At 57.8% G+C, this 27436-nt stretch overlaps 1 protein-coding gene across 2 annotated transcripts; it reads left to right on the forward strand.

Annotated features, from left to right (window-relative positions):
• Positions 1-1508: 1508 nt before the first annotated feature.
• On the forward strand, positions 1509-27350 carry LOC117650430 (E3 ubiquitin-protein ligase RNF19B). 2 transcript variants are annotated; one of them, XM_034393856.1, is made up of 5 exons: positions 1509-1838; positions 22149-23270; positions 23807-23969; positions 24080-24465; positions 24611-24880. In XM_034393856.1, the coding sequence occupies exons 2-5, from the start codon at positions 22416-22418 to the stop codon at positions 24878-24880; spliced, it is 1674 nt and encodes a 557-aa protein (XP_034249747.1). In that variant the 5' UTR covers positions 1509-1838; positions 22149-22415. The 2 variants fall into 2 exon arrangements, with proteins under 2 accessions (XP_034249747.1, XP_034249748.1); XM_034393857.1 differs by lacking the exon at positions 1509-1838 and having other exon boundaries at positions 22416-23270; positions 24611-27350.
• Positions 27351-27436: the final 86 nt, after the last annotated feature.

Here is a 27436-nt window from a genome sequence, read left to right on the forward strand (position 1 = left end):
CTGGCGGACGGCGACGCCGGTGGCGCCGCTGGCAGCGATGTGACGTCGGGGTAAGCTCAAACAGCATACACGAGGGACGGTCGGGGACGGTAATGGAACCCCAAACGGTTCCCTTTCGGTAGATGCACAACAAATGCAATGTTGCTCTTTTTCATGGTAGAAACACGCAAGTTAGCCCCCCCCCCTTTCCTCCTGGCACCACGCCGTATGGGGCCGTGCCGTTAGGAGAGCGGCGCCCGAAGCTCCGCCCGAGGCGCTGGCCAGGCCCAGTAGGTACTGTCACAGGCACGTGGTCCTGCCGGTCCTCCTCGGTGAGTGCTGCAATTGCTGCCTTGCTGACTCAGCAGCGAGATCAACACTGCTTGCGGTGGAAAGCCACCTGCCGTCGTCGTCGGGCTTCATCTTGTTTCAAGCTGCTTCAAGCTTGAGTGCGGTGGGTCCGGTGACAATGTGTTTGGCCAAGCTGCGATCCGTCTTGGGCCGTGCGATCGAGCGGATCGAGCGACGAGGGCCTTGGTGCCGCCACTCGGGCCTGGCACTTGGCGCTTTGGGCCGGCAGCACTCCGTGGAGTCGCGTCGTCGCCCTTTCTCTGTCGCACTCACGGGGGTGCGGGTGCAAGAGAGACAGTGCGACAAGACGGGTCTTTTCGGTCATTCCGCAGGGCGCAAGCCGCGCAAGCGGCCTTTCTTGGCGGGTCACTCGTGACTGACCCGCTCAAGCGGGGCACGCTGGCCAAGCCCAGCCCCCGTAGGCCGTAGGCCTTGCCGTAGGCCGTAGGGCTCAAGTGGAAGTTATGACACTCTCTCTTCGTGTCCACTGTCCCTCCGAAGCCCCCACCCCTTTCCATTGGCCTGCAAGTCTGCCCGCCCGTCCGTCCGGCTGGGCCAGGCCGTGGCCGCCGTGGCCGCCGTGGCCGCGTCACCGCTCCCAGAGCATGCAGCAGCGTAGCACGTTCGTCGGCCGGCCGGCCGGCTGGACGGGCGTCGGCCCAGCCGGGCAGCCAGGCAGTCGCTGAGAGTAAAGCTGGGCGAGCTGGGCGGGAAACGGCGTGCATTTCGTTTCAAGCTTGGGATGCTGAGTCTGGAGCTCGGTAAACGCTAGCCCCTCGAGCTGCTCTGAGCAGCCGCGGTGCCGGAGGAGAGGAGAGGCCCGAGACGAGAAGACGGGCGGTGCGACTCCTCGACCCGCGACATGGTGCCCGCTCCGCCCCACCGCGCCGCGCCGTGGCCTCTGGCTGGCCAGGCATGGCCTGTCTTAGCGCACTTTCCCGACGACTGATCGGCTCGGCTCGGCTCGGCTCGCTCGGCTCGGCTCGGCTGGACTCGCTGCTTCGCGCTACTCCGCGACGCGACGAGGCGCACGGTTCGGCTGGCGCGGCGCGGCGCGGCTGGCGGGGGGCGTAGCGCGGGGCGTTGCGAGGCGCGGCGCGGCGCGGCGGGGTGGGGTGGGGCTGTGTGCCGCTCCGCTGTGCCCGAGCCGTGCTGCGCCAGTACTCCGCGCCATCTCGGGCCGGCTCCACGTTCGCCACAGGGCCCCACGAAATCCGCGCACCGCCCCGCCACGCCGTGCTGTGCGTGCGCGTGCTGTGCGTGCCGTGCGTGCCCGTGCTCTTGTCGCGAGTGAGTGTCAAAGTGAGGTGACGCAGGCCCGGCCCGGCCCGGGTGGCCTAGGCTGGCCCCGAATGGCCCTGAACAACATGCCGCGGGCACGGCGTGCGCACGGGGCCGCGCAGTCGTAGCGTTTCTCCGCCCTTGGCTCAAGGGCCTCGCCGGGGGCCTCGCCGAGGGCTAGGGACACCGCCCTCCACCCTTTGGATTACACGCCCGCTCGTCCCTGTGTAAGTGCGAATGCTGCGGGACGGAGCAGGGAGTCTGGCCTCGCAGATCGAACGCTGGGGATGGGTGCGGCCCGCCGTGCCGCCGCGCCGCTGTGCGGTGCTGTGGGGCCCGGCCCGCGGCGGAGGCCTTGTGCCTTCCCATTGGCCCGTGGCCGCCGTGCTGGCCGCCGTGCTGGCCGCCGTGCTGGCCGCAGTGATGCTGTGCGTGCGGCTGGTCACCAGGGCGCCAGGCCTGCCAGGCCTGCCAGGCCGTGGACTCGGACACGGCGGACACGGCGGACACGTCCCACAGGCGTGCATTGGGGAATCGGGACGTCTAGTCCGTCCGCCAGTCCGCGGCCGTCCGCGGCCGTCCGCGACCCAGCGCGCCAGCTGCTCGCCTCGCCACCGGCTCGCCGGCTCGGCCTCTCCCCTCCCCTCCCCCTGTCATGTGTCGAAAGTCAGTCCCAGTCCGTCCCAGTCCGTCCGCCACCGAATTCCGCTCTGTCAAAGCAAAGAAACAAGCGTTGATTCCACCTGGGCGTTGACGCGCAGACGAGCCCCCGGTTGTGTAGGACGCACGCGCCAGAGGTTGCCTACCCTGCTGTGTTCTGCGGCGCCAGCGCGCGCCAGCGGCACTGCCCGTGATACCGGTGCAGTGATTTAGCCTGTTTGTCTCGGCGAGGGAGAGAGAAAGACGGAGAGAGAGTGCGGCTCTGTGTGGAATCAGTCCGCTGGGGCCGCACTTCCTTCCACTGTCATTGAACCACTTAAAGGCAGAGCCGGCGGCCCAGACACTTGCCGCGGCTGACATTCGCCATTCGCGCCGACACGCTCCTGACAAAGCGCTGACGAGGGCGCGGACGGGCCGCCGGTGGCTCGACATGCTCGACACACCGGGCGAAAATGGCAGCGAGCGGTAGCGCGAAGACAGGCAGCGGGCAGAAGCAGGCAGAAGCCGAAGCCGCGCTGGCTGGCTGGGCTGGCTGCCGGCTGGCCGGGTGGAACCAACGCCGCGGCTCGTATCACGGCGCGCTTGCCGGTTACGGCAGAGGGGGAGGGGGAAGGCGGGTCGCGCTCCGTCCATTGACCAGGGTAAGCCTCTGAACGCACTGAACGTCCGCTCTGAACCTAGAGGGTTCTAAACCGGCTGCCAGGACGCCCAGGGGCCGCATAGTCAGCTGATAACGTTTTGAATGCGCCTCTGTCGCACTCATGGAGCATCCCGCATGGGTGGGAGTGAGACAGGGCGACGAAGCACTGTTCGGAACGAGACTACAGTAGGGCGCGCGAGAGGGTCGCTGAAAACGCGCACCTCGGAGCGTTCGGCCTGCATCGCATCGGCGGCATCGGCACCGTCGGGCTGCCGCCACGCACCTCTGCCGAGCCCGCCGAACCGGTTCAAGACACTGTGGTGGCTCTTGATGGAGTGCGCGTGCTGCCGCGCTGCGGCGCTGCGGCGCTGTACAGCGGCGAGGCGGCCGGAGGCGGCGCGCGGCCTCGAATGCAATCAATGCTTTTCTTTTTGGGCTTTTCTAGACCACGCGCCCGACCGCGGCAAAAAGTGTTTGCACTCACTACCCGGCGGGCCGTGTCATGACTCACGGCGCCAGCAGCGCCAGCAGTCCGGCTACGCGGCTACGCAGACGGAAGCGCCGCCTGGCGGGGCGTTTGGCATTCACTTCCTGTACGAAGCGAAGCAGGGCGGGTGGAGCCTGGACTAGTCCAGACCGGTAAATGAGGCGCCTGGAGGGTAGGCAGCATGCACACGCCGCAGCGTGGCGGGCCTGCCTCTTAGCGGTCTAGCCTCTAATGGTAATGGTAATAGAGGGTAGGCAGCGTGCACACGCCGCAGCGTGGCGGGCTCTTACCGGTCTAGCCTCTAATGGTAATGGTAATAGAGGGTAGGCAGCGTGCACACTCCGCAGCGTGGCGGGCGTGTGGCGGTGCCCGGCGCGCTACCGTGCCTGTCGGCACCTGAACGTCCCAGTGAGTGGCTACCACTCGCCCCCCTCCCCCCAAAAAAAAGGAACTGCGCTTAGGAAGAACGACGTATGTGTAGAGTAATTGGATTAAGGACTCGGAAATGAGTGTCGCTACTGGTGGTTGCACTGGTGGTCCCTCCAGACTACCGCCTCAGTCCCCTGCCCCCTCACCCCTCGGCATAACAACAGTCCCAAACCGGGGTATCCTTGCGGATCATCGGGCTAGATTGCCACGTTTCCCAAGCAGTATAGACCCCTTTCCCACTCGGCGAGCCACTACTTGTTACAAGGGAGTCAAACGCCACCCGTCCCCAGTCAGACCTGGAGTCAGACAAAGGCTACAAATTGAAATGCCGCCCTGCCGAATTGAAGTTGGACCGCAGTGTACACGGGCTAGCGGTAGTTTTTGACACCTATTTCTATGTAACGTCTTACGATCTTTTACTTTGGTAGAGACGCGAAACTTACCTTTCTCTCTCAGTGTGCCCGCGAGCGACGTGCGTCTCAACAACAAAGTAAGCCTTGTATCATGCGCTTCCATCTCGTAAGTTTTTAGCCGGGCGCAATGTTGTTCTGTTTTCCGCGCGTGTGCTGCGTCACAGTGCGTGGCGCCTCTCTCCGCAAAATCCCCGGGGATTGAGAGCAGGGGGTGGGGGGATGAGCCAGGGCGGGGTCCTTCCCTGCCGCCCACCACTAGTGCACCTCGCCGTACAGCGCCGCGCCATGCAGCCTGCACCGTGGACGTCGTGGACGCGGACCTTCCGCTGGGCCGTACCGCTGCTTGAAATGTTCACCGAGAAAGTTGGCAACAACGTCTAGACGGTCGTGCGCCGTTCAGAGAGTGCTGCGCGGTGCTGCGTGTGCTCGCGGAGCGCGGAGGGGGAAAGGCTGCTCGCGCACCACCATCGCCGCGGTGGCGGTGGCATGGTGGTGGCACGACGGTGGCACGGCGTGGCATGGCGTGGCATGGCGGTGGCACGGCGTGGCATGGCGGTGGCACGGCGTGGCATGGCGGTGGCATGGCGGTGGCATGGCGGTGGCACGGCGTGGCATGGCGGTCGCACGGTGGTGGCACGGCGGTGGCATGGCGGTGGCATGGCGGTGGCATATGGCGGTGGCACGGCGTGGCATGGCGGTGGCACTGCGGTGCCGCGCCACCTGGCTGCCTCATCACACAGCGCGGCTGCGTGGCAGTGTTGTGCATTTTGCCGCCGCGGCAGCGCCGTGTGATGTCCTCGTGTTCTCTTTGTCGGCGTGGGCGTGCGTCTCGAGCCGCTTTGCCATTGACAGCCCCAGAAGGACCATTTGCTGTCATACTAATGGAGCGTCCCTTTATGGCGCAAGAGAGAGAGAGAGAGAGAGAGAGAGAGAGAGAGAGAGAGAGAGAGAGAGAGAGAGAGAGAGAGAGAGAGAGAGAATCTTTCGGAACCCCTCGTCACCTCTCGTCATTCCCACTCTGTTTGCACGTAGGGCGTTTCGGCGGCCAGCCCCTTGCTGGGTGGTGTCGCCCGGTTGTCTCGGACCAGGCACCGCCAGGCACGCCCAGACACTAGAGAGTGAGCCCAGAGGTGATTCGGTGCTTGCGCACGTCTCCGTGATCTCTCAGTCCGCGGTGCCGCCGAACGCCTCGCCCGCTGCCGGGGCATGCCGGGGCATGCCGGGGCCGCGGCACTGTTTGCTTGCGAAAACGCAATGCCTGGCTCAACAACTGAATCAGCCGGCGTCCGTCTCGCGGCTCCACTCCAGCCGTGGCAGCGGCAGCGCGTCGTGTCGTCAGCGGAGTCGCTCGTCACGCGGTGGCGTGCCTGCGCTCCGCGTGTACCGGGCGGCGGGGCGGGGCGGGGCGGGGCGGGGCGGGGTGGGGCGGGGGGGTCGGGGCGGGGCGGGGCGGGGCGGGGTGGGGCTGGGGCGGGGCGGGGGGTGGGCGGGGGGGGGGGGCGGCGGTCTCCGCGCGCGCATCGTATTGAGGCCTGCCTGGACCTTCAGGCTGATTCAGAGACGGAGTTTCCGTCTTTCTGTGCGCACCCACTCGGACCGCTTGGGACGCCCCGCGAGTGCCAGAAACCTTCCACTTTGGAATGAATATGGTGCCTTGCCCTGGCGACACACGTCGCTCTGGGCCCGACGTGGACTGATGATTGTCATGGGGAGTGTAGGGGCGGATTCGCTATCAGAAACAACTTCTTCCACAACCACAAAAAGCGGTTTCATTCTGGGAAGCAACCCAGTTTTTCGTGCCATGACTGCCGTCCCGGTCGGTCCCGGTCGGTTCCCCGTCGGTCCCCGTCGGTCCGTGGCGGTCCTCCTTGGTCCCCAACCCCTGGGAAGCTGCCTCGCTCGCGGGGCACTGCCGTCCGCAGCCCTGCCCCTCAAGCCCTGCCCGCCCTGCCCCTCGCCGAGCACCCGCGGGCGAGCACCTCGCCGAGAGCTGAAATCTGATTGGTCGCCGCTTCGGTCGTCGTTTTGGTCGTCGCTTCGGTCGTCGCTTCGGTCCCCGCTTCGGTCGCCTTTTTCGCCTTTTCGGTGGACGTGCCATTTGGGGTGGTTTTGGACATTTGGCCAACCCTTATGTAGGGGTTGCTGGAGAGTTTTTTTTCATTGAGGCATGCCGTTGCCTTTGGCGTGGCAGGCTGCTGGTGGACTGCTGACGGGCTGCTGGCGGGCTGCTGGCGGGCTGCTGGTGGGCTGTTGGCGGGCTGCTGACGGGCCGGACCCAGGCCGCTGCAGCCCGCCATCCCACGCCCTGCGGCCCGGGCTCGGCCCAGGCACGGCCCAGCGGCGCGGCGCCCCACCCAGCGAGAGGCCCGACCGGAGCAACGAACCCGCGCCCCGCCCCGCCGCGCCACGCCACGCCCCGACACAGACACCGCCGTCTCACAACATCGACAGACGGCTCCCTCTCAAATTTTCCGCAAAACAATGATACAAAAAAGAGACTGGCGGGGAGGCGGGGGGCGCTCGCATATTGGATGGTTTCCGCTTTTGTATTGACCGCACTCTCCTTTTTGTGCGGCTGTGACGTAAAGCCATCGAGGTCTTGGTGTAAGGAGATATTTTGTCTCTGTTTTGTGTTTTCCGTGGGGCGCGTCAGGGCTACAGTACAGGTCCAGTCGCAAACCAGTATTTGAGGAAGGTTTCCACCTTATTTTCAACCCTGTAGTGTCTGAGGTCTATAAAATTGCTCTAGACATCGCTCATGGAATACAGTGTCAATATAACGTTCCTAAAGTTTACACCGAAGTCGTATTGCCAATGATTTGATTTGTAGTGGCAGTGTTGTCAAATACCTGAAAATGGGCTTGAATACCGCCTAATTTACGGTTTTGCAACCAAACTGGCGCTCTTAAAAAGAGTCCTCCCCTTTCCCTTCTCTCCTCTTTCTCTCCGTGCGACTGTCAAAACCAATGGACGTCCAAAAGACTTCTCCGGTACAGACTGCGGCGTCCGGCGTGTCTCCAAAAGCAGCCTCTGGGAGTGACAATTCGATTAAAGTTGTCAGAGGAGGGGGGGGGCGTCCCCCCGGAAAGTCTGAGGGATCCGAACACGTGTCGGCGTTGCGCGCGCCCCGCCCGCTTGGATTGAAAGCAGATTGATTGGCAATTAATATCGCGCCATGCTGCGTTTGTCGCTTTTGCCGGTCGCGTGCCCCGCCGCGTGCCCTCTCGAGACGGGCGTCGCAAACTTCGGCGTCCCTCCCACCCTGCCGCCCTCTCAAAGCGAGCCTCAAGCAGCACTGACCCGCCTGCTCGTCCAGCCGGGGGCGGACTGGACGGACCCAACAGTTATCCCAGTTGGGCTTGCTCTAAAGTAAAGCCCAATTTACACAGAATGTCTTAGAGGATCTGTGAAACACGTGCCCTGCTCGCTTTACCAGCCCCCCCCCCCAAAAAAAAGTAAATAAGTAATCGGAATTAGTTTTAACGACGCTTCGTCGCTCTGGGAGTGGCGTTCTATTGGCCAAACGTGGTTGAAACGACGGCTTTAGATTTTTCCAGGTGACCCTCCTTTATTTTCTGCAGAGCGCTAAAAAGCAGAAAACCAAGGGAAAACAATAAAATAAATAAAACAACGGCTTCGCCTTTTTCCCATTTCACTGGCTTTCATGATGGCCGGAGGACACACAGGTCGCGTAAAAAGAAGCTCCCTTTGAGGGACGCTACGTTCGGCCACGGTCCAAGGCGCACTTTGAAGCAGGCGAAGAGCGCGTCGCCCGTTCGACAGTGAAAAGGTGCGTGGCACATGGTGTGCAGAAGGGCAGACAGACACAACGACAGGCGGACAGACCGGCGGTGTGATGCGTCCGTCCCACGGGTCGACGCGATTGGCTGTCATTACAGCAGTGCGGCGTGACACTGGCGATGGGAACCGTTCGGGACCCGACGGCTTTGTGACGTCATAGCATCGTTTCGTGTCACGCTCGTGACACATTTGTAGTACCACAAAGCAACGAAGAGCACCCAGCAGGCCGGCCGGCCGGGCCGGGCCACGGGGAGGCGACGCCATGTGCGTTTATCGCAAGCTCTTCGCCGCGGCGCCAATCCTGGGCGAACTGGCCGCGGCGCCGCAGCCACCGAGACGGAGCGTGGAGGTGAAAGTTTGCGGTCCTTCGAGGGGAATGGGAATGAGGTCCCTTCCACGCGCGCCGCCAGTCCGCGAGGGTGGAGCGTGGAGCGCCTGCAGGGCAGGCCGCTGGTCGGGCTGCCGCGCGCGGGGGCAGGGGGTTGCCTACCCTGCCCCCTGACCGCCTGGACAGCAGCGACAGCAGTGACAGCAGCGACAGCAGCGCACGGGGCGGACTCGACTCCATGCAGCTGCAGCCCTCAGTGATTGTCATTGTGAGGTCGAGGGGGGTGTTCGTTTCGATCGAGTGGCCTTTCGCCACTTCGCCGCCACCTGCACGGCACCGCGCTCGCCCGAGCCGCTCCGCGCTCCGCTCTGCGAGGGGCAGATGCTTATCTCAGTGCGTCGCGTCGCCACGCTCGTCGCCACGTCACCGAACCTTGCCGCACCCAGACTTCGCTCTCACAGTGAACTCTCTCCGATTCGGTGATTGGACCGGAAAGTTTTTGTGCGCGTTCGGGCACGGTCCCAAAATCGATTTTCAAAGATTGAGTCAGATTTAATGTTTTTAGCCGCCTGTTTGCGGAGTGCCACCGTGCAGTCGATCAGCAGCAGACCACCACGGCGTTCCAACTTCCTGTTGTCGTTTGGGGTAAACGGGATACTACTGAGGCTGCCTATTCTTGTGGCCTGGCCCCGACGGAGGGCTTCCCACACCCAGCTGGAAAGCCGTCCTTTAAGAGGAGGCTAAAGTGAGCCCCGCCGAGCGCGCTGGAAGGAGCGCGCCGCCTCGGGAGGCGATGTAGACCGAAACGTATATTTTGTTTTCTCGCAAACGCCTTGACCAAAAATTCTGAAACTTTGCACGAGCCTTCCTAAAGGGTCATCCTCGCCGCCGGTCAGGTCAGATTTTTTCCCAAAAATCCGATGCGTTAAATTTCTAGTTTTGAAATTTTGAATGAAGTTAAGCCACAGCCAGAGCGGCAATGCGCCAGGTATGCAAATTTGGCGACCGCCATCCTTTAGGCAATCTTGTTCTGTAACGCGTCTCCAATTTTCGCGTCGATGCCTGTAACGATGCGCCGTAATTTTACCAAACCGTGAACCTCTACATAGCGCCCTGAGGGCTCCCAGCCTGCGTCCGCGCGCGGGGCCTGGCCTGCCGGGGGGGAATAAGGGACCGGCCCCCCAGTGCCCCCGTCCCCCGCGCCCCTCCACCCACCGCGCTCCGCGCTGCCAGCCCGAGCCTTCGAAGAGGTTTCCCGCACAATGTCCCCAGTCGTTCTGGTGCGGGTTGCGTAGCGCCCGATGAGTTTCATCAGGCCGTGGCATACCACTGGAGACAGACGAACCTGCCTACACCGACGGGGTTACATTTGCATCGCCGATGGAACAAATGGCGGGGCGGGGCCTCATCAAATAAGTGGGAATTCTGTCCCGAACTCCAAACGACGGTCCCATATTATCTGAGGTATGCGCGCACATTGAGTGCGCCATTCTCTGAGGTAACAAAGTTTTGTTTTTCCCTTTTCCGCGGGACCTTTTAAATCCTTGGAAACGTTTGGTTTCTACTGTAAATCAACACTTTGAAATTGGAAAGCAGGCAGAAACACGTATCTCTTCCGCACGCGTTTTGATTTCCCGCTCTGATGAGCGAACTTGATGCAGCAACTCGACCCCCAGCCGCTAGGTGCATGCCTCGTTTCAGAAAGGCTACATGATGAGGAAATTGGGGAGGCACGCTGCTTCACAGCAGCTCTGCTCAAAGTTTCAGCGAACAAAGGCCGCTTTTCATGATCCCCGTTAATTGGAGCCACGAGGCGTCTGAAAAGGCTGAAAAGGGCTTCCCCTAGAGGAAGAGGGCCCTTTGAAGGTAGCTAACAAGCCGGGCAAACTGGGGCACACCGCAACTCCCCCGACACCACAGGCCAAACAACAACACAAAAAACGGAACCCTATAAAAGTTGCTGCTCGCCCGGCGCATTGGATGCCATGCGTGGTCCTCAAGGCAACGACTGGCGGGAAACGGTTTGCTTCGATTGTGCTTGTACTGGCGTCGGCCTTCGGAGGCCTTCGGAGTGGCTCTGCCATCGAGTCTAAAGGCACATGCAAAGTGACGCGCGCAGAGAGCAAAAACGAGAGGAAGCAAGTTTGCTCGAGTGGCAGCTATCTGAAATCACATTGCAAAGCAGGCGTCTCGCGACAAAATTTCGTCTCATTTGCCCCATCGTCAATTGAGTCACGAACTGGCCCAACACTTAAAGTGAGTTTCTTCAAAAGAGCACGGCTTCTTTTTCTTAGCAGTCACCTTGGACTCTCGATTTCTCTATGGTGTTAACGCTATGCTCAATTATGTGAGTTACCCAACTGTGCTAAATATCTTAGCGGTGATATCAATTTGTAGTAACCATCTCGGTTTTTTGCAAATCCAATCTTGATAACATTTGCTATCAAGATATTTTCTCCGCCTCGTATGGCGCTGGTCACCGAGGGGGCAAAAACTCGGGATTTTCGTGTACACATGATTCGGAAAACGCAATGATTGCGCATGGTTTTAATTGATTTCATGGCTGATTTTGCCTTATTTCGCGACGCACCAGGGTGATGTTGAGCGTGATTGCGTGTGATTGTGTTCGGAAAGAAATGATTTCGGACTGATTTGGCCTGGTTTCGTGTGATTCTGCCTAATTTCGGTCGATTTTCGTGATTTTGGCTGATTTCGGATTGCTTGATTTCGCGTGATTCTCAATGATTCGCGTGTGATTTCGGGGGCCGTGTACACATGATTGCGCGAGTTTTTGCCCCCTCGCTGGTCACACTAGTCTTTCAACAAGAATGAATCGAATTAATGAAACGCATTGCGTGACATGCAGAAAGCCTTCCACGACTTTGTCCGAGCCGACACTTGACGCACCGCGATAAGTCTGTTTGCTTCGCTGCACCACTGACCTAGTTGAGTTTTGACTCGTATTTGGTGACGGAGCAGGGCAGCAGGCCAGCCACGAAACTGCAGTGGCGCTTTTGTTGTTCTTGCTGAAATCGTAACTGATTGTAGTAGATCCGGCCGTCGCCTGATAACGCCTCGCGGCTGTGTGGTGGCGTGGAGTGGGCGGTGCTGTTATGTGGCTGTCTTGGTGCGGTGTGAGGATGTGAGCGGCCAGCGGGCGGGGAACGAAACCTTCGCTCGGCCTCAAACCTCAGACTCTGCAACACGAAGTACTGTTAAGGCCTTCCTGCTTGTATTGACTGAGCTGTGCTCTGGACAAGGCTGTGGACGTGACCAAGAGTGGGGTCCGAGGTGGCCCAAGGTGCCCCCAGGCCTATGGCTGCCCCTGACTTTGTGCTTCCAGGCTTTGTCGGCCCAGCGAGCTGCTGGACCTTATTGGTCTCGATTTTACCTTTCCATCCGCTTGGCCTCTCTTGCCGAGACTCTATTCCCAGAGCTTGGAGCCTTTGAGCGGTGCAATCCAATGCAATCTCATGCTGCCGTCAAAGCCTTGGAGTCGCTTGGACTGCAATGCCAAGGGCAGGAGAAGGATGCTTATCTCCTCCCAACTACACTTTCGTGCTTCCGGACACACTGCCTCAATTTACTGGACAAGCTCAGGATTTGGGAAAATAGTGAAGAGATCGACATTCGTAAATAAAACCTACGTTGACGCTTTGTCCTTGACACACTATTCCTTTTGTTGCAAAGCAATAAGAGGACTTGGCCCAGGCGAAACAAGAAGAAAGGAAGAAAAATATTCACGAACATGGACACCGTCAGCTGCAAGGACCAATCAGGGAACGGCCGCCATGTTATTGAAGTTTCTTCATCTTCCTTCTTGTTCCGCCTGGGCCAGGTCCTCTATATTCAAATTTACCCAGCCCCCGCGCACGTCACACTCCGATTGTCGCCGCGTTGACTTCCCTCCCTCGGCTGTAACAATACTTTGGCTCACTCCGGAGTCCAGGTCACTGGCTCCGCACCCCTCGAGGGGTGCTCCAGTTATCGTTTGTACACTTCTTTCATTAACCACTGGTAATCACGTGCCAACTTTGGATATTTTCGCTGTTTTTATCGGTGTTTGCGGTTTTTCTAATGCAAACAGACAAAAAATGCTCCCAGGTTGCCAAAATTTTGGAGTTTTTTTGAGAATATTTTTGGGTAATCACTGGCAATTATTGTCACTCCTGAGCTGAGTGGTTGACCCCTTCGCTCGGCAGTGATGTCTCGAAGTTAGTGCTGTTAGGAAGTTGGATGTAAAGGGAGAAGCCGTGACAAAGAACGTCTATACATGCTCCTTGTACAAAACGACGAACATTTGAGAAAACTAAGCTAGTCCCCATCATTGCATTTGGCTTCTGTGGGAGCCAGCGAGGAGCGAGGGCTCGCTCGCACCGTTTCCGGGTGCCTCAGTCCGGAATCGGTGCGGCTACAAGCTGGCAACCGCACGTTGAGACCGGCTATTGTAGTCTGAGGCGCCATCCCACGACTATCGCGGAATTCGTCAGGAGCCTTAATTAAAAAGGGGAGGCGGTAGCAGTTTGAAGGGTGACCAACCTTCGGAGCTCCTTCCCGGATCATCTCACGGGATTATCATGTCGTTGAAGTTTTTTCAAACCTACGTTGTGGCCTTACTGTATGATGTGAACGAAAAGACGCTGGAGGTTCGCACGTTACCACCTCTGCATAAAACTGTGCTTCACGTAACAATCCTTCCTCGTGACAAGGACAATGACGCCGATGAGGGCAGGGCGCTGCCGGTCCATTGCCTCGCATTCGGCTGGCTGGCTGCGCTGGCTGCGCTGGCTGCGCGAACATTCCGCCGTAGCAGAGTGGGCGTTGAAGCCGCCAAAGCGTCCGCGCGTCCGCCGGAGGTGAGAGGGATTCGGGGGAAGGGGAGCCGAACGGCCTTGCGGCGTTGCCAAGTTTGGAGGAGAGAAGGGAGGGGGGAGGAGGAGAGCGGGAGGAAGAGGGGGGCAGCAACGGGAAGAGAGCTTGACGCCAAGCGAAAGCATCTTGGCGACGCGGCAGCTAATTCGGTGCAACGGTACACAAAAGGGCAGGAGAACGGGGCGGCGTGAATAGTCAGTCACGCGTCAGTGATTCTTTACATCCTTTTCATCGTTTCCTCAATCGGCATGTCGCTTTCGCGCCCCCGTGATATCGCGCGCGATATGCTTGGAAAATAGTGTGAACATAGTAACTACTGGTCCACAGTGGACACGCTGCAAATGCCGCATAAGGCGTGTGATGCGTAATTGTATAGTTTGTCTAATCAGTCACAAAAGCAAGGAGATTGCACGTCGCGCGCGTCGCGTTTGACCAGTGGGAGTCTCTCACATATGGTGTAGCGGTGCGGACGCGGCGGGGCAAAACAGTCTTCTGTTTGAATGCCCGCTGATCGATGAAACACAATTTTTGTGTAACATGCATACTGTTAGGTTTCCGAGTTTATCGACTAGGAGTGGTTTACGGCGCGATCTTTACTCATGACGTCCCTATCTAAATGACTGAAACGTTATCTCTGTGGCTACCCACTTCTGCAAAGAAAGATATATAAAAACCACATTTTTCACTTTTCTCCTCCAAATTTGTCGAAAATACACTTTTAGTTAGTCAAGGGACGAAGCCTGACTAACCCAGAAAATAAACAATGTGAGTAAAACTGGTCAAAAGAATGCACAGCCAAACGAGCCACTGGCTGGTGTCAGCCAGAATCCAAACTAGCTCGTTTCCTCTCGTGGTGGCAATTAGGTTGAAGCTTGTCCATCCAATTATTGCTTTGTTCAGACGGTTTCCATTCCATCCTAGTGCGTCCGAGATTGCGTCCCTTCAGCGAACAACTCTGATGAAAATCACAGCCCACTGGCCAATTAGTGCCTTTTCTCATTCTCTCGTCCCGTTTGAGGGCTGGGGAGTCGATCCTGTTCTGTCCCCCTTTCCACGAACATGCGCGCATACGAAGTTTCAACGGAATTGTGAACTGCCAGCGTGGACCGAAGGAACGTTGCGGTGTTCATGGACCTGAAAGCGATTCTCTCTCAAAGCCCTCAAAGCGGTTGTCAGTTCAGTGCGCAGATTCCAATAAACCGATTCCCCGCAGCACACGCACGCAAAGCGGACGTCAATCGCAGGTGGCCACTGCTTTTCCGCCCTGTTCCTGGAACCTCAGATAGCCACCATCGTGTGCTGGCCATCGCTACCCTTCATGACTACGATCATGAAGAGTCGTCAAATCCACTCAGCCGCGAAATCGACTGCCCGTACTCTGAAGTTCTGGCCGCAAACTGGATTACACACTGTCCACAAAGGAACACCGTCACCTTTCATCCAAGGGTCGCGCCCAGGGTTGGTAACCAAGAACGAAATTAATTTTTACATTTTCTCAATTATTTTCGAAATGCACAGTCCAATCGGGGTCCCGTTTGCGGCTGCAGTTAAATAAAATTTTGCCCGACAATCAGTTGCCTGGCGAACTTTTTGAGCCCTTTCCATTTTTTCTCACAGTTTATCTACGAAATTATCAAATCTAAATTACGTTATTGCAATTGTGATAAAACGGTGAAAAGACGGTGAAGGAGACGACGTTCGCAATGTAGGCATCTGACATAAAATTTAAGAAAAATACTGTTCTTTATTGTGCCGGAAATGTGATCTCATCGGGCGACGCGTTCTGAAGATAATGTGCACATTTCAAAATTAATTTCGTTTATGGTTGCCAACCCTGGTCGTGCCGTATTTGCGTTTCAGTATGCTTTTTAGTTTTCGATTCTCGGTAGTGAAAATGAAAAATGAAAACTAGCCGAAATTAGCACGAGTAGAATGAGCGGCTTTGCTAACCAGCGCGCCGGCGGAAATAAATAAATTATTCCTTTGAGGTTGGTGCGTCAGAGTTAGTTGTGGCGCGCCGCGAATACATTAAATCATCCAATTAGTAGCTCATAACGATGCTCCGTTTAGGGCCGAGAGTTTTGCTGGCAGCTGGGCCCTTCCTATTTACTTTTGACGCGCCAGCATACTTTGCAGTTATTTGCCTGAAACTTGCAGAATCATGTAACACTTTTCTACTGGTCGGAGAGCAAGTGGTGACAAGCCCCTGATTTTGAATTCAGTTTCGAGGCTACATCGGCTCAGGCAATATCTAGTCCGAGCAGTGGTCTTGGTATGCAGTAACGAGAAGCGCGTCAAAAGTGTCCACCCTCGGATCAACATACGCGGTATCCAGCTGTGCACAGTAAATAGGTTGGCAGTATTTAATTGAAACCATCGGCACACTGTACACTTTCCGAGGCATGCGCACTGTCTCGCGTCCATACTGTACCCTCGCTGTGCTACGCGGCGCTACGCTGCACATCACACACCGTAGACAGGCACAATAGGGTTTTACGGAGTGACCGATGGCTGCCTTGGCTGCCGGTGCTCGCACGCCGTCTCGTCTCGTCGTCTCGTCACTGACCTATCGCTCCGAAAAGCAATACAGCCCGCAAGGTCGGTACCCCGGGGCGCTGACGTCACCCCGCGTCACGCCCTGCGTCACAAAGCTTGTCGCGCGGCCCCCGCGAGGGCCCGCGAGGGTGCCACCACACCGCCAAACTGGACGAAACCGCACGCCTTGTCAGCGCGCTTATCCGCGCATTTTCCGGAAACAACGGCCGGCCGCAGCTCCGTCATTTAGAATGTTGTTTCTCGACGGAATCTCGATTCCGCGCCAGAGATATTCGGTCGGACACCCCTCCCCCTTTCTCTCCGATTGCTCAGCGCGCCGTACTACCGCATTTTCCATTGCGACTTCCCTTTGAGGGCTGGTGAGCGGTTTTGTCACCTTTGGTCAGAAGTACGACCCTTTGTGGGCGATGTGGTTCCCAGGCAGCAAGCTGCTGCACTGCAAGCTGCGGCCGGCTGGCAGGCACGTGTCGCGCGAGTGTTTTGGGACAGAGCGAGACTTATCGCCAGCAGACTGCGGTGGCGTCTGTTGACCTCTTCCCAGCTATTACTCTGGACACGGCCCTGCCACCAGAGCACTGCGAAGCACTGCCGAGCACGCTGCGAATCACTGCCCAGCACACTGCGGAGCACTGCCGAGCACGCTGCGAATCACTGCCCAGCACACTGCGGAGCACTGCCGAGCACGCTGCGAATCACTGCCCAGCACACTGCGGAGCACTGCCGAGCACGCTGCGAATCACTGCCCAGCACACTGCGGAGCACTGCCGAGCACGCTGCGAATCACTGCCCAGCACACTGCGAAGCACTGCCGAGCACGCTGCGAATCACTGCCCAGCACACTGCGGAGCACTGCCGAGCACGCTGCGAATCACTGCCCAGCACACTGCGGAGCACTGCCGAGCACGCTGCGAATCACTGCCCAGCACACTGCGGAGCACTGCCGAGCACGCTGCGAATCACTGCCCAGCACACTGCGGAGCACTGCCGAGCACGCTGCGAATCACTGCCCAGCACACTGCGGAGCACTGCCGAGCACGCTGCGAATCACTGCCCAGCACACTGCGGAGCACTGCCGAGCACGCTGCGAAGCACGCTGCCGAGCTCGCCGAAGCACTGTAAAGCAAAGCCGCGCCAGCACTTGGCCGCGTCAATATCCACAGCCACCAGAGGGGCGGGTCGAGCGGGGCAAGGCCACCGGGGCTCGGGGGTGTGAGCCCCACTGTGAGGGAGACCAAAGATCCCTGGTCTGGGCGGGGCTGATCTTGGTCCAGGCTTTGTTGTCTTGATTTGGCAGCCCCCTTCTCGTCGCACCGCCCGGGTCGGGCCGGCGCACCCCCGCCTGCTACAGACGGAGAACTTTATCGACAGAGTCGGGCGCATTATGCTCCGTTCGTATCGCTGTGGCCCAGGCAGACCCTTGTGCCTGCGAGTCCCGACCCTGTCAATTTGCATCCTATGTATCATGATCGCGGGGAAAACAGAATGTTCAATGGATTTCGCAAGGACAGCCGGATCGACATGGTAAAACCACGAACTGGCTTTTAGCAAAAGGAACAAATAAAGACGACAATGATGGATCCCACGGTCATGGAACTACGTTTCATTATTTTCTATGGTACGGAAACACCGCCGTGCACACAATTTGAAAAAAATTAAAAACGTGCTGTTTGTTTTCCCGATGTTCCAAGCTTTCTTTGCGATCGAGAAAGTGCATGCGGTGCTTCTCACACTGGTGGCCCTTTGCGGGGCCGCAGACTCGTCGTCCGTGTGGGAGTCTCTCACGGACGTCACGGAGGACGTCACTGAGGGCGTCGCGGACACGCCGCGGACACGCCGCGGACACGCCGCGGACACGCCGCGGACACGCCGCGGACACGCCGCGGACACGCCGCGGACACGCCGCGGACACGCCGCGGACACGCCGCGGACACGCCGCGGACACGCCGCGGACACGTCGCGGACACGCCGCCCGTATGGCCGCGTCTGCCTGTGCGACTTATCGGCGGCCCCTGTGCCGTGCAGCACGGAATATTCCGCCTGGAGGACGGTTCAAAAGGAATTGATGTTTCGGCCGGCAGAGACCGAACCGGCACGCATATCGGACCTACGGGGACCGGGCATCACTCTTTAACGTGATTCCCACATAATTTATTATACATGAACCAAAAGATATATTTTCCACAAAGTTTTGGAAAATTACGACGTTGTTTCTGTAGAGAAACTCTAGAAAAAGTGTTTACTTGGAATCCCCACGGATAGAGCGTTACATGTTAGATTTCGCATTGTGTGCTTCTATCGCCGCGTGAGCCAAAAAGAGAAATGGCGGTCCCCACGGGTGGGCGGTTGGAATGAATGGTCCGAGTTTGGTGAGTAATTACGGTTTGTGACTGATGGAAAGGCAGAAGCGGTATTTAGATGAAGCTTATAAATCATGGATGTGCTTGAAATTTGAAACACTCCATGACAGAGTGTGCATACTAAACTCCCCCTCCCCCTCCCTTCTCCTCGCGTGATTGGAGGACACCGCGTTGGAAAGCACGGCGTGCGGCGCACTGCAGATCGAAGCAAGTAGACCTAAATCCGCCCTACCGATCAGTCGCTTCTTCAAAGCGCCGCCGCCGCGTGCCGCGTGCACGACCTGCCGTGTGCGACCTGTCGAGTCGAGCTTGGAGTAATACTGTTAGGGAGTCCTAACTAGAGCTGCACCTTTCTGTTTGCCAACGCCCTGAAGGCTTGATTTTCAACTTAGAGACTTTCCCAATAGCTCATCTTGTCACAAAAAGAGTGAGGATTTACGGGATGCAAACAGATTGGAGCTAACCCATACCGTTTCGGAGTTCAGGGCGTTTCTGTGCGTGGTACTAGGTGTCCGGCGAATCGTAGAGAGAGAAAGAGATAGTTTCTGAACTTTGCCACCATATAGCTCCTGACTGGGTCAACTTAGAAAGTTCTGGTTTTGAAAAATGGATTTAGAAGGCGAAGGAGATGGACGGGATGTAATCAGCATCGATGAATTCGGTCGGTTTCACGGAGTGCCTTTCCGGCCGAGTGGTTTTCTCTCTCTAGCATTCGTCAGGACAGCTCGGCCCACCGCCGCGCCAGTTAGGACTCCCCACAGTATTACTCCAAGAGTCGAGCCGGGCCGCGCGGCCGCGCAGCAAGCAGCGCTCGGTGCGGCACGGAGGCACGGCGGCGGCACGGCGGCGGCACGGCGCGGCCAGGGAGGTGACCTTGTGGGGGACAGCGGGGCGGGGCGGGGCGTGGACGTGTGCGCCAAACGGCTGGAAGTGGAGTCGGCAGTCGGTCCGGACGGACGGGACGGTGCGATGAATTAGACAGCGTTTTGCCTGGCGCTGGCTGGTGCTGGTTGGTGGTTGGCGGCGGCTCTGCGTGGCGCCGACTGTGCCGACCCGACGACCACAGCCAGGAAGCCGGGCCGCCGGGCCGAGCGCGGCGCAGCGCGGCGACGGCAGCGGTGGGGAATCAAAATGCCACCTCAAAATGGCCGGCAGCGAGAAGAGCAGGCGGCTGCGGCGGAGCGGAACGCAGTGGAACGCAGAGGAACGCAGAGGAACGCATGCAAGAAAGCCGCGTCCGAGTCCAGGCCGCTGCCTGGCCGCTGCCTGGTACGCCGCAGCCGGCCGCGGCACGCCGCTGGAGAACGCTGCCGCCATAGCGCACAGCGCACGGCGCCGCGGCAGCGCCGGCCGGCCGGCAACATCGCGCGCAAACATTCCCCGGCACAAGGAAAATAAACACTCGCCGTGCTGGAAAAATCTAACCGGCAGTCTCTCGCTCCCGGTCGGGTCTCTGTCCCCCTCGTCTGAAATATGCAACAGGGACGAGCGGCCGGCTGGATTTTTCCAACGCACCTTTAGGCTCGTTTTGATCAACCTGCCGCCTGTCTGTCTCGAGCATTCTTGGGACTTGGGGCGTTCTGGAAGGGTGCGAGAGAGACGCAGCTTTGTCCTTTCCGCAATCAGCCAGCTTCCAGTGATGGAGTCTCACCATCTGTGCCTGTTCCAGATGGCGCGCCCCCGCCCCGCCGGACGCCCCGCCCGCCCCGCCCGCCCCGCCCCCGCCGGCTGAGGAGCAAGAGGTGAGTGGTGAGGCACGTGCGACAGCCCCTTGCACGCAAAGAAATAAACTGAAACCCCCAACCAGGCCCAGGAAACTTCGTTTTTCAACAAGTTTGTACGGTCATTCAGCTGGGCTTACCAGGGGCAAGAACGTGGTTGGTACCGGGCTACAAATTAAGACCACTCGACCTAAAAAATTTAGTACAGGTACTGATATTTAGCACTGGAGCTTTGAAGTATGGCACAGAATCTCAAACAAGACACTATTCTAATCGTGGCTTAATCAAAAACAAGGAGAATAGAACGTCGCATTCCGATAGTTTTCATTTCCTGGTTTAATATAGTCGAATATAGTAAATAATAATTTCTCGCATAATATGGCATTTTTTCAAGCACAGTTATGCATCAGGTGCATTTACAGAAACTTTTGTTCTGCGGTCAGTGGCGACTAGGATGATGTTGGCTCGTTCGATGTGTCGGGCCGGAAACGGCATACGATCAATTGTGGTCTAGCCCGTAATGGTAATGGTAATGCCGGGTAGGCAGCCATACCCTTACAGCGCGCAGGTGCTGTGCGGGAGGCCTACCCTGGCCACAGCAGGCGCTAGTCTCGGTGCTCGGGTGGGTGGAGTGTGTTGTGGGAATTTTGGAATGCCCATTACTTTGCGTTTCATACCCTCTCTTTGTTCCCAATGCAAAAAAAAACGAGCTGTCTGAAAGTGATTCTCTAGCACGAGAAGAGACAGTTCTCCCCCAGAGACGATTTTGTACGACTTCTCTTGGTTCTTGTGAGATGTTGCATATAATCTTATGATAACCTTATCCGGCCGCAGTGCGTGATTTGTGCGTGGTTTGGGGTAGAGAGGCGCGCACAAGGCTCCCCCCCCCCCTGCTCGAGGCTGTTTGTCGCGGTGTGATGCCAGCATCGGTTTTAATTAGGAGCGCCCAGCCCCGGGGCATCCGGTTAGTTTGGCTAACTATGCACCGCCTGCCCCGGTGCCCAGGTCGGCCCGAATTCTACCCGAATTTCGCAGCCACTCCGCATCGCCAGAAGCTGCCACAGGTTGCTATGTGTGTCGCGGGCCATGGCGGAAAAGGGGGCGGGGGCTGGTTAGGTTTGGCACCTTCCTGCACCCTTCAACCAGAATTTAAAAGTAACTGAAATGTATCGAGGAGAATCCTGTGCAATGGGAAAGGCGGCAAGAAAAATGTTCCTCCCCTGTGGCATCGTTCGGAACCAAATTGGAGTCGGGGTGCTGGCAGAGAGGCTGCAGTGCTGCAAGGAGATGTCGTTCGGGTCGAGAGATCCAATCGTTGTGCGAACATGATCCGTGCGCTCGCCCGCTGTGAGCGGCTGTGAGTTTGCTCCAGTTTGCTCGCGATGCTCGCGTTGCCGCGGGTCTGCGCCTTCAGTAACAATGTCTCAGCTCGCTAGCTCACCTCCGTCTGAAGTCTGCAGGTCTGCAGGCAGTGGCAAGCAGCTGCTGCAGGCTGGAGGAGTCGAGGCTTGGTTAGTGGTGGTTAGTGGTCTCGGTGAAGTCTATGCCTGTGCAAATGCTAAGTGTGATTCTGGCAGACTGGACCTGGGCCACATAAAGCATCACTGACGGCCAATGAGAATGAAACGGACGAGACGCTGTTGCTGAGCGCCACGAAGTGAGACTCGGCGCCGCTCGCCCCGTCGGAGGAAGGGCCTCACGGTGCTCACGGTGCTCGCGACGCCCGGGAGTGCTGCTTGCTGCTTGGCGGCACCGCTCGCGGCCTTGCCGGCCTTGCCGGGCTTGCCCTTCACAGGCACGTATTTGGTGGATAGCAAAATGTCGCGTAACCCCAAGGATACTGCTTTAGACTTTCCTCGGCGGTGGTCTGCCTCCGCTCCACTGACCTTCAGCTAACCTTCACACCACTGCTAAGTGTTTTCGACGGATGCGTACACAATACGTTACGCGTTAGGACGTTCGAATATCTTTTGTTGGTTTTGGGGACGCTCTCAAAAGACGCAGAGAAAAGATTCGCTCTGCTGGTCGTCCATCTCGAGGACGCCACTAAGCTACTGGGATGGGTGCGGCAAGGCCAGGCAAGGCCAGGCAAGGCCATGCAAGGCCAGGCAAGGCCAGGCAAGGCCAGGCAAGGCCAGGCAAGGCCAGGCAAGGCCAGGCAAGGCCAGGCAAGGCCAGGCAAGGCCAGGCAAGGCCATCGCGCTCGCCGATAGCTATCTGAGCATCGCCCTGCATAGGTCTGTGATAACAACGCTGTCCTCTCTGTCTTGCAGGCGCTGCTGAGGGGTTGCCGCGCTGCTTCGCCGCATGCGGGCTACGGCGCGGTGCTCCGCCAGTGCGTGGACTGCGGTCTGCAGTCGTCCACCGGGCCAGCGCGGCCCCGTCCTCGGCCACGTCCGCGGCCCTGCTCGTGGTGCCCCGGCCTCACAGTGGGCCTCGTCCACCCTGAGGACCGCGAGTCTTTCCTGGGGCCCCTCGGCGGGGGCGCTGGGGGGCCGCGCGGGGGGCGGTGCCCCGAGACTGCCCCAGCCCCATGCCCCATGCCTGCGCTCCGCGCCCTGCTGAACCGGCGCAAAGGGACCATGTCCGCGTCGTCGCCGGCACCGCCGGCCCCCGGGGGCGTGGGTCCGCCTCCGGTCGGGGCACCGCCACCCGAGGCGACCTCGCCGCCAGCCACGCCGTCTCCGCGGACGGCAGCACAGCTGGCGCGGGCCGCCTTCTTCTCCACGCCGTCGGCGTCCCCGAAGCCCTCCCCGAAGCCCTCGCCGCCGGTGCTGACTCACCCCAGCGAGGAGGTGTCGCCGAACCCGCAGCACCCCCTGCGCCGCCAGCTGAGCGCCGCCAGCCTCGGCCTGGGCGGCCTCAGCCTGTCCAGGGTCAAGAGCGCCGACGGGCTGGCCGACGGCCTCGCCGACGTGGCCCCACTGCTCTCCCGGCAGCGGTCCTGCGACAGCGCGGTGGGCGGCAGCACGGGCAGGACGCCGATGGCGGGACGCGCCAGGGCCGTGTCCTGCTACAACGTGCTGCAGTTCCTCAAGGACCGCGCGCTGTCCCGGACGCCGCAGCCGATGCCGGGAATGGCGGGGATGGCGGGCCCGCCGCTGCGCAAGTGCCTCACCACGGGGCGGCTGCAGACGGAGCCCCTGCGCGCCGTCAACAGACTGAGACAGCCGTCGTCCGCCTCCAGGGTGTGCTCGCGCTGCTCCAGCATCCTGTCGCTGGCCTCCTCGTCGCGGTACTCGCTGCACGCCAGCGCCGCCTCCTTCACCCCTCTGTCAAGGACGTCAAGGACGTCCTCCCCCGAGGAGTACGTGCTGTGCAAGCTGTGCCTCATGGACGTGCCGGAGTCGCTCACCACCAAGCTGGCCTCCTGCCAGTGCAGATACTGTGTCGAGGTGAGTGTGGCATGGAGAGGCCGAGCCTGCGGCCGAGCCTGCAGCCGAGCCGAGGGAACGCTGGTGCGTCAGGGGCACGCTAGGGTGCAAAAGGGAAACATATTTTGTTACTTTGAATTGTACCTTTACCACCGGAATCAATCCATGCGGGCTGCCAGCGCGCCATGCTGCTGAATTGTCACAGACGTCCATCGCGGACTCAGCAGGAGGAAAGGGGAAAAGGGGAGGGGCTCTGTCGGCTCTGTTTTGCTGCCTCTCACAGCGAATGAGGAAAATTCAAAGTTTTGAGGCCGGAATGGATCTCAACGCAAAACAAATGCGGTATGCGGTATTGCTAACCGCGGGGGAATTGTGCATCAAATTGCCCGTTGCCTATAGTATTCACATGCTGCGGACAGTGCGCTGCATCGAGTTGCTTTTGTTGTATCTGTTCATTCCCACAACAAAGCAAACGAAGCCACATCGGGTGGATGAAAGATTCACTGTTCAGCTTAGACCGCATAGTCAGCCGCACTCAATGCCCATTTCTGTTGCAGTGCATGAAGTCGTACGTCATGTTCGAGATCCTGGAGGGCGCCTACGACATCTCCTGCCCGGACGCGCAGTGCGCGCTGCAGGGGGTCATCGCCTTGGCGGAGATCGAGACTCTGGTGGAGCAGCCTATGGTGGACAAGCACAAACGCTTCCGACTGAACCGAGGTTGGTTCAAACGGGACTCAAAGCAATTCTTTCGTACACAGTTCTTCCGGCTGTCAGTGGTGCATAGTGCCTACCCAGAGAAACTTGGTCTAACCGTGTCCCTGTTGCAGAGGTGGACCGCGACGCAACGCGCACCTGGTGCCCGCGGGCGGGCTGCGAGACGGTGTGCGTGCTGTGCTCCGGGGCCGTGCCGGGGCCGGGCGGGTCCGGGCCGGAGCGCTGCCAGCCGCAGCCGGTGCACTGCCCCTCCTGCGAGACGGACTTCTGCTCGGCGTGCCGCGCCGAGTGGCACCCGGACGCCACGTCCTGCGAGGAGAACCAGCGGCGGCTGGCGGCGCGAGGCCTGCTGCCAGACCCGCCGCTCCTCTTCGACTCGGACCTCATCAAGCTGTGCCCCATGTGCCAGGTGCCCATCGAGAAGGACGAGGGCTGCGCGCAGATGATGTGCAAGCGCTGCAAGCACGTCTTCTGCTGGTACTGCCTCGCCTCGCTGGACGTAAGTGCAAACAGTGCAATCGGCCAATCGGCGCAATCCTGGCGTGTAGGGTGTCGCGCGGGCCCGCTGGACACGGCTGTCTGGCGGGCCTGCCTACCCTGCAGATGGCAGGCGCTTGACACTGACCTCGCCTGCCTGATTGCAGGATGACTTCCTCCTCCGGCACTACGACAAGGGCCCGTGCAAGAACAAGCTGGGCCACAGCCGCGCCTCCGTCATCTGGCACCGGACGCAGGTGATCGGCATCTTCGCGGGCTTCGGCATCCTGCTGCTGGTGGCGTCGCCCCTGCTGTTGCTCGCCGCGCCCTGCATCGTGTGCTGCAAGTGCCGCGCGTGCGGGGGCGCAGGCAAGCTGGACGGCGAGGACGACATGCCGGGCGAGGAGTCGGCCAGCCACTCTGCGGGGCAGTCCTGAGGAAACCTTGGGCGTTTCCGCCCCCTCGGGGGCGAGGAACGCAGCTCTAGGCGCAGGGCCGCTGGAGGAGACGGCGCTACGGACGCCCTCAAGGCCGTGCACAAGTCCAGCAACAAGGCCAGCAACAAGGCCAGCAACAAGGCCAGCTTCACGGACGCGCCCTGGGTGGAGGGAAGCGTGGTGGACCACGTGATACGCAGCACCAGTCTGCCGAACACACGGCCCGGCGAACCGTGGCGGCACTCTGGCGAGGCTCATGGAGCTGGTGGCCCTGGCCCTGGCGACGCCGGGGCACTGGAAGCTGGCCTGGGCCAGGGGTGGACGTCGGCGGAAGGGGGCGGCCCTGGCTTGCTGGGTAACGAGGTTCCCGAGGGTGAGCCGCGGCGTCAGGCAGACCGCCATCCCCATGGCCAGCAAGGCGTCCTGGGCGAAGCCATGGGAGCTTGTAACTGGCGCCGGCCATCGGCTTGTCCCGAGCTAGAACGCCTTGCCTCGCTGCGCACTCAAGACACGCTGGTCGAGGAAGACGAGGCGCCAGACTGGCTGGAAACTCATCCTCACAGCGGTCGGACCAAAAGTGCCGTGAGGAAGGGGTCGCAACCACGCCAGCAGCAACCCACCTGTGGGCAGACCTCGGGCCAAGCCCAGGTCCCGAAAGAACCTTCGACGACGGTGACTGTGGAGGACCCTTTTGTGAAAGGATTGCTAACGACAAGGCTGTGAATAATTAACCCATAAACATGCTCACATGATGGCCCAAAACTGTAAATCAAATTAGTTTTGGCGAACGGGTTGGTGAATGCAAGGTTGAAATAAGATTTGATTGTACCTTTTTACACGCAAAGAAATGATGTGTAGTATGTTGTTATTAAAACCGAAAGATTTGTCTGATTATTTAGTACACACTTGCTGGGAGTTTGATTTGATTGTGTTTTTGATGTTATGTGGACTTGTACCATAGGCAGGATAACTTTTGATAATCGATAGTAACTTTATAATTGTTTGAGTTTTGCTGGTTTCTACCTTTTTATTGTTGTTTCCATGTACATTCCACTTTGCAATTCATCTTGAGATATACTATTGTAATTACAAATAAAATAATTGAAAAATGGATTAATCCTCTGGTGGTTGTTATTTCAAAAGGAAGGACCACACTGTGTATGTGTTCTGTCCAGTGATCTGTGTTTCTAAAATATTGTGGTAAGAAAAATATACCTGACAATATGAGAAGCTTTGTATTGTGAACATTCTTAATGGATGTAAATTTGCTTCTAAGCAAACATAGCAGGCATTTCGTTTTTTGCGTGGGCACTGATTTTACCATGACTGAAATTTCTTTTAAACAAGAAACTAGACGTGTGAGCTAGACGTTTAAGATGAATCATCCTTGCCACCAGCAGAGCCTCAATTTGTGTTTAAGTCAGGCTGCCCATTTCCATTGCAAGCTGTTTGGGTTGTTGATTTAAAAGAAATAATTACATCTGTTTATTGAAATATTTCTTGCTGTTATAAAATGATCTCTGTGTTAAACGTTTTGCCATGCTTCAGTGTGTGAATTCATCAGGAGACTCCAATCCAAAATGGTCTGTGATGTTGAAACACAAAATAATATGTATATCAAAATAATTAGGAAAATATTTTGATTTGACTTGTGATTTTTATGTCTGTAGTTCTTCAGGTGGCTTGTCTAGTCAATGCCTGATAAAAGACTTAAATTAAACAGAAAATGGAAGTTTATGGGACTTTGGTGGTGAATGAAAATTCATTCTGGTACAATGAGAACTAAACTTACACTCAGCTGGCTGTTATGTGAAACACTGACAGTTGTTCATATCTTGTTGTTGAGTTTTTCATTTTTAGATATGGCAGTATTATATTTTAACAGTACTGTTAATTAAACTTGCTAAAACCGTCACAATAGATGCCATTATTACAATACAGCATCCCCTCATACAGTAAAGCGAAACGTACTTCAATAGCTCGAGGATTTTCAGGGGCGTGTGTCACTATCTAGTCTCTTTCTCAATATATGAATTTACATCAATCGCCTGGGATCTTTTATCAGAGGTCCAGGTGGTCAAATATTAACTTGCTTTGTAAATGTTGGTTTTTAAAAGATTTTTTTTTTTTCATTGAAGATTCTGGATTTAATTAAGGGAGACTGATAGTGTGTCCATTATTGCTTTTGCAAATTGTAGACTACATATGGTGAAATGAGCTAGTGGTATGGCGTTCATACTTTCTTATTGTCAGTTACTGTGTACATATTGTATTTATTGTCAGAACAAAATCATAGAATCGTAATGAAAAAATTAAAAAAAAACAGCTATCTTTTATTGTCCTTCTGTTTTGACATGACATACCTCTCAACCAATTCCCTTGGTTTTTCCCCTGTGTTTGCTTTGGAATTTTGATGTATGATAAATCCAAAGACGCTCCCCAAAATATGGTGTGCTGGAATGGCTTTGAAGCAGTGTGTTATTTCCTCCTCAGCCCAAGATGAGTAATCGCATCTGATAACAGATAATCAGGCAGTGCCAAAATCCTTCCACAATT

This window comes from Thrips palmi, unplaced genomic scaffold, assembly GCF_012932325.1.
Source record: "Thrips palmi isolate BJ-2018 unplaced genomic scaffold, TpBJ-2018v1 HiC_scaffold_5, whole genome shotgun sequence".
NCBI classification, from domain to species: Eukaryota; Metazoa; Arthropoda; class Insecta; order Thysanoptera; family Thripidae; genus Thrips; species Thrips palmi.

What these genes read in the sequence shown, in the direction of transcription:
- LOC117650430 (XM_034393856.1), top strand. Translation starts at nt 22,416, where the DNA reads ATGCCTGCGCTCCGCGCCCTGCTGAACCGGCGCAAAGGGACCATGTCC. An exon ending in AGTGCAGATACTGTGTCGAG is followed by an intron (nt 23,271 to 23,806) that starts GTGAGTGTGGCA and finishes TTTCTGTTGCAG; the next exon opens with TGCATGAAGTCGTACGTCAT. An exon ending in ACGCTTCCGACTGAACCGAG is followed by an intron (nt 23,970 to 24,079) that starts GTTGGTTCAAAC and finishes TCCCTGTTGCAG; the next exon opens with AGGTGGACCGCGACGCAACG.